General features: G+C 37.3%; 1 protein-coding gene across 3 annotated transcripts in view; it reads left to right on the forward strand.

Moving 5' to 3' along the window:
* Positions 1 to 10,897, forward strand: part of nhs (NHS actin remodeling regulator) — a 117,719-nt gene extending 106,822 nt beyond the window's left edge. For all 3 annotated transcript variants that reach the window (XM_018091600.2, XM_002934358.5, XM_031896962.1), the window contains 5 exons: positions 257 to 446; positions 3,180 to 3,311; positions 4,046 to 6,943; positions 8,132 to 8,255; positions 9,225 to 10,897. In XM_018091600.2, coding sequence (XP_017947089.1) covers positions 257 to 446; positions 3,180 to 3,311; positions 4,046 to 6,943; positions 8,132 to 8,255; positions 9,225 to 9,792 — 3,912 coding nt within the window. In that variant the 3' untranslated portion in view covers positions 9,793 to 10,897. The remainder of the gene's footprint in view (positions 1 to 256; positions 447 to 3,179; positions 3,312 to 4,045; positions 6,944 to 8,131; positions 8,256 to 9,224) is intronic.
* The last annotated feature ends 394 nt before the right edge of the window (positions 10,898 to 11,291 follow it).

Genomic DNA, 11,291 nt, shown 5'->3' on the forward strand with positions numbered 1-11,291 from the left:
CTCAGCTTCAGGCTAGACTTCAAAAAAACTAGAACACATCGATGTTAGCCCTTTGATGGGCGCAGAGATTATTTATTAAGACATTCAAAGCACAATGCTGCTTCCAAGAAAATATTGCTACTGAAGTCACCCCCACCTTTTTTCTTTATTATTTCATGCGCTAGTGTTAGTGGATTAGATGTGTGCAGCTTTTTAAGCCAAAAGCACTGTTAGATCCTGAAGACCTTTTTTTTAATGAAATGTGTTTGTTATACAGGCTCATCCACCTCAGGAGGAAGATGATATCACTTTAGGACAAAGGCCGAAAAACCCTATTCCCAATGTTCCATCTACACTGGATAAGCAAACCAACTGGAACAAGGCTTTACCTCTCCCCACTCCTGAGGAGAAGATGAAACAGGAGTCCCAAGTGATTACTTCTTGCATTATACCCATCAATGTTACTGGTATAGTACAGACATTACATCTTCATTTTATTTTATATATATATATATATATATATATGTGTGTGTGTGTGTGTGTGTATAATACGTATAAAAACAGTTATGCAGTATTAATGTGGCAGTGCTATGATTGTGCATAATTCAAGGGTATTCTATATCTTATTTAACAAATATACATTTTATTGGTTTGCCTTAACAAGAAGGGATATTAGGGAATACCCTGCTTAGGCATTCTTCATGGTTCCTAAGGGATGATTACCACTTAGACATTAAGGGGCAGATTTTTCAAAATGTAAGATTAGAGTTCACCATAGAAAAATTTACCCAGCATATGTATCAAATGGTGAACTCTAACTTTCACCCACTGATAAGTTCTGATAAATTTTTAGGAATTAATAGGTGATGTTTTTAGTTATAAGCTCTACTCTCACATTTTGATAAATCTGTCCCTAGTATGTTGTTACATTGAATTGCTTCAGGTGACACAAGCAATATAGCATCTCCATAGTCATATGTCAAAGAATAGACATGTTTCATACATACAGTATGTAGTACCCTGAAACACAACACACTGCATGAAGGAAAAACTTACACTGAAAATAGTGGTGAGTGGAATGAGGAAAAAGTTGTGATGGCATCAAAAAACTTTTTGTGAATTTTTCAGCAGTTTCACAAGTTTTTCAGCAACGGGACAGATTCAATCATCACTAATTGAAATAAACCTTACTAATGAATAAAAGATTTTTCATATTAGATATTGGAGCATAAGCCACTTTCCAATATGCATTTACTGAATATTTTTAGTGGCTTTAGTTATTTGTAAATAGAATTGCAGTTGAAAGAAGTGCTTATCTCTGCTGTCTTTTCTCTGGATTTGACAATGTTACAGAAGTCAGTTCCCCTCCAGGTCTTTTAATATGCTGGTTTGCAAGATTGTCTGGGTCAGAGCCAGGAATTCAGAGAATGCATACAATTAGAAAAATCCATACCAATTTACATTATATAACTTTAAAACCACAAAAAATGTATAATTAATGTATATTAGAAAGTTGCTTAGAATTATACTTTCTATCATTCTGCATAAACAGTTTTTCGGAGGAGTCTGACTTGCATAAAAAGCAACCGAGGGCACACACAATTGTAGATTATAAGTCTCTAACACACTAGAGTTATTTATAGATTGCTTACTACATATAGAATAAAATTCAGGATGTTACTATTAGTTGAATTATTTTATTTTCAATTTGGATTTTTATGACATGATATGTAAATTTGAGTTGTTATTTGCAACAAAATGCCTAAATGCAACACTGAAAAAAAAAAAACAAAAGCACTCTTTGAGAGGAGAAATAATAGATAGTTAGTGTAGAAAATCATCTGATCGTCACATGGAAGACTGATCCAGTACTACACTATTTGGATGGTAAATTTACTGATCTATAAAACAGTTTGGTCCCAAAGAACAATTCTACTTACATTTATTCCAAGGTACGTGTTACCACTACCGTCTATGTACTGTGAAAAGATTTTTCATAATTTCCTTTCACACTATCCAAAACACAGGCAACATAAGCAGGGCTAAAGCCTTTCCATGCACAGCTCACAGCCTGCTAAAAAAATGCCAGCTCAAGATTTGCACAGGAGACTGAGTTAGTTACTGAACATAACAATGTATTTCTGTCTTACATAGTGATAAACCAAATCTAAGATATGTACTTTGTCTAGAATAGGAAATATGATTTACCATTGCTTTTAACAGTAATTCACTATTGTTATTTAGAAATGTTCATCATATATATTTCTATTTATGTATATATATTTTAAATTATCTTTGTGAAAGAACATGAACATTTATTGTATATGTTTCTGTGAAATGTATGTATGTATGTGTGCCTACCATCAATGCAGTGTAGGTGAGCACTTAGCACTATATTCACCTCACAAATTGTGCCTGCTTGTATACTATTCACTTACTGGCGCACACCTTTGGCTGCACATATTTGCATCTGATAGGTGCAGGCTCAATTATGAGAGCTTGCTGAAAGAAAATGGTACAGTTGTGGATTGTGCTTTAATTACCTTTTAACAAAAACAGTACTGTTTTTGTCATATGAAAATGGTCACTGGGTTGAACTGGGTTCAGGTTGGGTTCAGGTTGTTTAATACATACACCCTTTAAAGAGAATGTCAAACATGAGGGCAAAGTGTTTCAAGTATACTGAATATTCATTCACTACATTCTTGTATGTATACAAATGAACAAGTGCTGTCAGTCTTGCTTACTTCTGCCTAGGCGTTCTTTATGGACCTCACCAACTATAAATTAATAAAGAGTGCTAAACAGATGATGTCATTCTAGAGAAATCAATCAACAGTGCAACAGATGGCCCGGTCAGTTTGGCATCAAATGCAAAAATGCAGTGAAGGAATGTGAAGTGTGCAGCTATCTTTAATTCAGTCTATAGCGCTGGACTCTGACCTGGATTCTCATTTGGTTTCAAATCCTTGCACAGGTCACTCCATCTTAGAAACTTACAAGACAGATACAAGAAAGGGCTATTATATTAGTAGGGTTTATTTTTACATAAATTCAGTTCATCTGATGTTGTATAGTTAGTATATAGATCTATGTATAAAGTGACGTAGATTGAGTAGTATATGAAATTATACCAATGATGATAAATTGGTAGAAAGAAATCTATGCAAACAATAACAACAATTTTCTGACGGTTACAGGGGTTGGATTTGATAGAGAGGCGAGCATACGCTGTTCACTTGTTCATTCACAATCTGTACTGCAGCGTAGACGGAAACTGAGAAGAAGGAAAACTATATCAGGAATTCCCAGAAGAGTTCAACAAGAAATAGGTTTGCCTTGCTTCAATATTTAATATTTATTGTTGTGTAGAAGTTTATTGTAAAAAATACATCTTACTCTATCAGTCTTTATGTATTTATACCTCCTGATTTAACTTTAACAGCATTTGTCATCATTTCCACTCCTGTAATACAACTGCTCCTGTCCTCCTCAATCTAAAATAGTAGCGTGTCCAAAATGTAAATAAACACAATATGGTAAAATAAAAATAGGGTCAAATAAAATAAAGTTATAAAGAATTAAAAAGAAAATATTGAAAATAAAAAAACAAAAAGAAGACTGGTAAGTAAAGAAAAAGAGGCAGGAAGAATACGTATATAATCATCACATAAAGCTAGCTACTTTGGGACATGGTTTCTGCATTTGGGTTGGCATTAGAGGTAGGGTCTGTAATATTAGCAACAATGTTATGGTTGTTCATCTCTAATACCTTCCCCCAAGGCAATTTTTATGCACAGCTTCAGTCTCAAATAAATGCTTCATGTGTGACCCCCAACCTTAGCCTTAAATAATAAACAGATACAGATATACAGCCAAATATATAGAGTTGCACACTGCTATAGTTATTCATTAGTAAACACAGGAAAAATGGGTAAAATGCCATACCTTGGCAAATTGGAAATCGTTTTTGTAAACAAAATTTATTTTAAACAATGCCCAAATGAGTACTTACTTTTTAAAATTTATGATGAAAAAACTTCTTTTTCTTATATGTGTATTGCAGATTCTGATGAATCCCCAGTTGCAAGAGAGCGTAATGTTATAGTTCACACCAACCCTGAACTTGCCAGCTCTGCAAACAGGAGATCTGGTACACGTGATACAGAGTGCCAAACAGATGATATACTCATTACTGCTCCATCTCGTAGAAGAATTAGAGCTCAAAGGGGCCAGGGAGTTGCAGCATCTCTCTCTCATTCTGCTGGTAACATTGCAGCCCTAACAGAGAGTGGTGACCAGATGTTTAAAACCACAGTATCCAGTCGCATTCGATCAAGGAGTCTTCCTAGAGAAGGTGTTAGAGCAAGCAATGATCATGATTGTTGCACACAGTCATCAACATATGAAGAAGACTGCTATATGCCCTGCACTGAGAGGACACTAAAGAAGGATAAAGACAGATTAACTAGTCAGGAGTCTCCAGACCACCAGCCATTAGGCTTATCCTATTCCCAACACCGACACAGCCCGCCGTTAAATTTGAATGAAAGGGGGAGATCAAGGCTATCAAGAATGGCAGATTCAGGGAGCTGTGATATCTCTTCAAATTCAGATACATTTGGAAGCCCTGTTCACTCAATTTCAGCAGCAGGTGTGTTGTTGAGCACACACATTGATCAAAAAGATGACCATCAGTCGTCTAGTGGAAACTGGAGCGGAAGTAGCTCAACCTGTCCCTCCCAGACATCAGAAACAATCCCTCCAGCTGCATCTCCTCCACTAACTGGTTCTTCCCACTGTGATTCTGAATTATCCTTGAACACAGCTCCCCACGCTGGTGAAGATTCTAATGTTTTTATGATTGAACAATACAGTGATGACCACATAGATAGCATAAGAGGTCACAGAGCCAGTTCCTTTACATCTACAGTTGCTGACCTGCTTGACGATCCAAACAACAGTAATACTAGTGACAGCGAATGGAATTACCTTCACCATCACCATGATGCATCATGTCATCAAGATTTTAGTCCACCGCACTTAAAGACAGATCGCCTAGCATGCCCTAGTTTTACCAGTATGGGCACTTATGACAGTTTTCTTGAAAAACCTGCATCTGAAAAAGCAGATTCAGTTTCATATTATTCTGTAGACACTGAAGGATATTATACCTCCATGCATTTTGACTGTGGTCTGAATACTAGTAGGAGTTATATTTGTAACTATGCACCAACAGGGTCAGAAAGTGATCAAGGTCCTGGTGTTTCTTCTGTGAATACCGATAATCCTTGGCAGTGTTATATGGATCAAGGCAATGAAGGAAACCAGAACATCTCATTTAAGAAACCAAAGGCAAAGCCTACACCACCAAAACGTTGTTCATCTTTAAGGAAATCTGACAACAACACAGATATTCCTGAGAAGAAAGAACCAAAGATAGTATGTGGTCAGCAAGTGAATCACTCTTCCAGGGAAATGAAGCTGCCACTTGAGATTTCTAATGTTCCTTTAAGAGTGGAAAACTTTGCTACACAACATCAACAGGAAATACCATGGGCTAACCAGGATGACACTGAGTTAAAGAACACTCAATTTTTAACCACAGATATTACTTCTTTTAAAGATGAGAGTGGAGAGCAGTCTCACTATGCAGATCTGTGGCTCCTCAATGACTTGAAAACAAGTGATCCTTATAGGTCATTATCAAACTCAAGCACTGCCACAGGTACTACAGTTATAGAATGCATTAAGTCACCAGAAAGTTCAGAGTCACAGACATCACAGTCTGAATCCAGAGCAACGTCGCCATCTCTTCCTTCTGTGGAAAATGAGTTCAAGTTGTCTTCTCCAGAAAAGCTTGCTGGCTTAGCATCACCATCAAGTGGTTACTCTAGCCAGTCAGAAACCCCTACATCCTCCTTTCCCATACCTTTCTTTTCTGGGCCCCTGTCACCTGGTGGTAGCAAACGAAAGCCAAAAGTTCCAGAAAGAAAATCGTCCTTGCAACATCCTTCTGCAAAATGTGGAAGAGAACTGGAGCTTCCAACTATACCTCCGACCCATCTTGACCTAAGTGCTCTTCATGTTTTACATAAACCATTACCTTACAGACCACAGATGCATGCTTTCAGTCATAATAATCAGAATATGTCAGAAGATCAGATTGACTCAAATTCTTCACCAGCTCTTGCCATAACACCATCTGTACTTAAATCTGTCCATCTCAGATCTGTCAACAAGCAACATAAAAAGTCAAAGCAAAGAGAAACCTGTAATCTTGTGTGCTTGCAGGATCCTACAATAACAGTGGATACCTATACCCCAGAAAAGGCAATTGTGACATCAGCCAGAAAATCAATTTTGCGTCAGTTTTCTACAGAGGAAACCATCCTACCATATAAGGATTCCTCACCAGTTGACACCAGTCCAGAAAGTATGTTTTTTGACAAGTGTGCACTATTCACTGGTCATGGAATATACAGAGAAGAGAAAGGTACAAATATATTTGGAGTCACTAAAGAACCTTGGACTAATGAAATTGTGCAAGAAACTGTGTTTTTAGTACAGCCAGAGACCACAACAACAACTTTTCAAGAGTACTACGAGAAAAAGAACTGTGGCCATGCTCAAGATGATCAACTTAAGATGACACCAGACTTACATATACAGGATGATGTAATGACTATACCAGAGCCTGTAACAGGAACAACTACTGGGTACACATTGCAAGACAATGCTGCTGGGACATCTTTAATGCCTAACTATGAGCCAGACTTGAGCAACAATGATAAAGTGCCTGGAAACACTCTCAGCTTTGAATCAGAGCTCCCCACTGTATATTCACTCAGCGATGAATGTCCAGAGCAGGAATCTGAATCTGTATCAGGAATTCCAACCAAAAGTGCCTCAGCGGACAAAATTAATGATTCATCTGACAACATGGAAGACACCTTCTGCAAAGGTATAATTATTGTATTATCAAAATTTAACCGTAAATACACTAAAATCAAAGGGAATGATTTACTATTGGTCAGTACTTTGGGTCTGTTGTGTTAATCCCCATTTGCAGCTTGCATCAGAGATTCACAATTCAGCAGGAATTAGGCATGCCACTGAGCTCTAACATTCCATCCCTCTTCAAAAAATGAACCAGCCCAGGCTACTGTTTTCTGAGCACTGCACCACCATATTTTTAATTTCCCCAGGTGTCCTCTGTGGCAAGAGGAGAGCATATGTCCAGTACATCTTGGAAAATTTTCTGTACTGCACATGCACTTGCCAAGCATTTACAAGACTGTGGTATTAATTCATACCAAAGAGTCAACAGATAAATTGGCCTAAGACACACCTACCCTTTAATTAAAATCAACCCCCAGAAGAGAAATCACCAGAAAAGAAAGCTATACTCTCCTTTTCTCTAAACAAACTTACTTTTTCAAGACCCCTTAAGACTCATTTACACAATGACACAAATATCACAATGGCAACCTCAAAGTTGGTGGTAGCTCAAGGGTTCCCAAAGCAGTCAATTGATGCAGCATACTTGCACCTAGAATCATGTGCATAAGTCATTTTGATGGCAAGCACTGGTAGAAACACCAGACAACACCTCCTGGTGGAAGAGTGATGCTGGAAGTAGAGAAAGGCTGCTAAATTGTGTATAAAAATATCATCTTTTTATTGTGTGCATAAAGGAGCTCCTCTAAGGGCTCTGGCACACGGGGAGATTAGTCGCCCGCGACAAAACTCCCTGTTCGCAGGCGACTAATCTCCCCGAGTTGCCGCCAGTTGCCATCCCACCGGCGACAATGTAAGTCGCCGGTGGGATGGCACACGTGGCGGCGCGATTTCGGGAAATCGCCAAAGTTGCCACGCGAGGCTTTTTCGGCGATTTCCCGAAATCGCGCCGCCGCGTGTGCCATCCCACCGGCGACTTATATTGTCGCCGGTGGGATGGCAACTCGGGGAGATTAGTCGCCCGCGAACAGGGAGTTTTGTCGCGAGCGACTAATCTCCCCGTGTGCCAGAGCCCTAAATTAGCCCACTTCTAATCTCCTTATTTCTTTTAAGTAGACTGCCTTTAAGATAACCATTAGGTACCAGTTTTTACATTTGAATTATGCAATTTTGCTTTGTTTTCCTCACACAGAATCATCTCAGAGTGAGGACTACCTAATTTCACCAATGAGTGAGGACTCGGCAGACACAGATGATGTGTTTGTGTCCCCTAACAAACCTCGTACAACAGAGGATCTTTTTGCAGCCATTCACAGGTGACTTACATTTCTGAAATATTCATCCAGATATTAGCTACATTTAAAATTAAATATGTGGCTCTCCAGCAATCTTAATTGATACCCATTTGATTTATAACATTTTTAAAAAGCATTGTGTTTTCTTCCTCCTAGAAGGGTACATATGTCAATTTAATGTGAAAGGAGATTATCTCTCATTAAGGGTTTCCCTAAAAATATATAGTATATTCTAGTCATAAATAATAACAAAACAATAAACAAAACAATTCCATATCTATTTTAAATACCCACAGACATCAAAGGAGAGGAATTAAAAAATATAAACCAAGTGGTAAAGTTGCTACTTAGGGGCAGGTTGGGAAAATTCCTTTCTTTTCACACTGAAACACCAGTTAAAGGTTGGTATATGTTCCTAGCATTTGACAGCTTTGATCACATTGGTGAAAATTCAATGGTGAAGTGGGGAACAACAATTTTGATAAATTTGCCCATAAACTTTCTTTTTAGGTAACCATACATATAGCAAACTCACATCTTAAAAGGGAAGCAACAATAACATTTCATTTAATATTTTATCTGTCTTAACATTACAAGAAATTAAGTTCCAAGAGTAAGGTAAAGCTGGCAGATTTTTTTTGACCTAACTTCTTACCAGCCAAATTTCAGACTGGAATCTGTTTGCAATCTAGAAGATTATGTTGATAGATTTTTGCTAGTAAGCAATCAGCTTTGACACCAGTTTTTTTCTATTTGTCCACTAGTTCAAGTCACTGCCAAATAAGCAGACAATTTGGTTACCATGTTTGCCAATATTTTGGCCTGTTTGGTTGCTAAGCTTTAAATGCCAAAAATGTTGATCTACGCAACTAGTTACTTATTATAACAAGGTATTTTATTTGAGCATTAATATGGTTGTTTGACTGATTTCTGGTTCTAATTTATTAGCACATCCTGACATAATTTTTTGATATTTTCTACCTTATACAGATCCAAACGAAAAGTACTTGGAAGAAAAGAAGCTGGGGACAACTCTGTGAAAAACAAATCAAAACCAATAACTGGGAGCAGTGGGGCCTCTGCTAGCTCTCAAAAGTCTCCTGGTCTCATCTATAGGAGTGCTAAAAAATCCAATACATCCAATGAAGAATTTAAGTTGCTGCTTTTGAAAAAGGGCAGCAGGTCAGATACCAGCTACCGCATGTCTGCTACTGAGATTCTGAAGAGTCCAGTAACACCTAAATCCCTTGGTGATCTAGCACTTGACTCCTCATCAAGCTCTGAAGAGGGTGGTCAGTTATCACCTGGAAGTGATGCATTTTCGCCTTTATCCCCTTGTTCTCCTCGTGTTATATCTGAGGGGTTTTCTCCAAAAAGTGGAACTATGTCTGCTGCCTCAAGAGTGGGAAGGTCCAGAGTGCCTCCTGCTGCAAGCAGCAGCCGTTACAGTGTCAGGTGCCGTTTTTACAATGCTCCAATGCAGGCCATATCAGAAGGAGAAACAGAAAACTCGGATGGTAGCCCTCATGATGACAGGTCCTCTCAGAGCTCAATGTAGGAGATATATTTCCTGCCTTGCGTTATATTTTTGCCAGCCCACATTGATTATAGTACAATATTCCTCATTGAAAATATTAAACATAACATGTCCCAGAATTATTTGGGAAAACACAGGTTAATGGTATGTACTGCTTTTCCACCAGAATTCTGTTTTCTGATGAACTATTTCATTTGCCACATATAAGAGTGATTGAAGAATCTGGATCAGACAACAAACTGCCAAAGGCACATAAATAATCACATCAAGGATTTAAGAAAACTAGTGAGCAAACAACAGCAACAAATAGACTGTGATTATATTAGTGCAATTATTTGTCAACTAAAAATCCCACCAATAAGATCACATTCTGTTTTAATAACTTTTTTTAACTTCAGATACTTGGTATTAACTACATATATAAATCCACTTTAAGGGAGTGAACAAGAAAAATATTATTATGGAAACAATGCTTATATAAGTGTAAAAACATATATTGCTAAAGTGCTTCCCTGAAAATCAAATAGATTGAAAACAGTAAATAAACCTTGAATATACATATTTTTGTACAAATTCAGGAAAAAAAAACTAATGTGGATTTTAAAGAAGCTAAGATAAAAACTGTAAATACCATATTTTTGATAAACTGTAAATAGGAATATGTAATTTAAAGTGTATATGCAGCCAATAAATAAGGCATTAGAATTTCTAAAGAGTGTTTACTCTACCAGTGCTATATAACCTGTTAAAGCACTAAAAACGTTAAACAAAACAAACAAAAAAAGTTAATGTTGATGAAAATGAATGATAAATGAATTGTATTCTGTGAATACCACTGTCATAATCCGCATCACAGTAAATCATGCCCATTACTAACAAAGAATTATTATGAGCCTCAAATTTGTTTTTGTAAAGTTTCAGAAAACTGTGGCCTGCTTTTTAAGGTGTTAATATATAAAACATATTTGACAGTACTGTAACATTGTCTTTTCATTTAAAATCATGTTGCTGCTTAACAAAAACAAGCAGAATACCAATGCAGTGCCATCATGGATGTTTTAAGCACTTCCTTGCTATCTAGTAGTAAATGATGTCAAAATAAAGTGATTAATCCCTGTGAAAACAACTGATAATCAAATACAACTTATTTATTGGTGATCTGCCCACCACACAAGTGGGAGGCCAAATTGCACTGATCCTGCACATACCACAGAGGGACTATGGTAGAATGCTGGCAATCAACCCTTACATGCACTAATGAGAAGTACTGGCAGATCAAATTTTCAATCCAGATAAACTACCTGAAACCCTGATGGGAAAGGGCAACGGTTTGCCAAAATTCCACCTAACATGCACCAACAAATGGTAAAGAAATGTAGGTAAAACATCATTGTTTAAAGCTTAAGCATGTGTAACAGCTTTTAGTATAAGGTGAACGCAAAAGGACTGATTTTAAAGGGGACCTGTCACCCAGACATAAAAACTATATAACTATGAAAGTAATTTGCAAATTAAACATG

Source organism: Xenopus tropicalis, chromosome 2 (assembly GCF_000004195.4).
Source record: "Xenopus tropicalis strain Nigerian chromosome 2, UCB_Xtro_10.0, whole genome shotgun sequence".
Lineage (NCBI taxonomy): Eukaryota > Metazoa > Chordata > Amphibia > Anura > Pipidae > Xenopus > Xenopus tropicalis.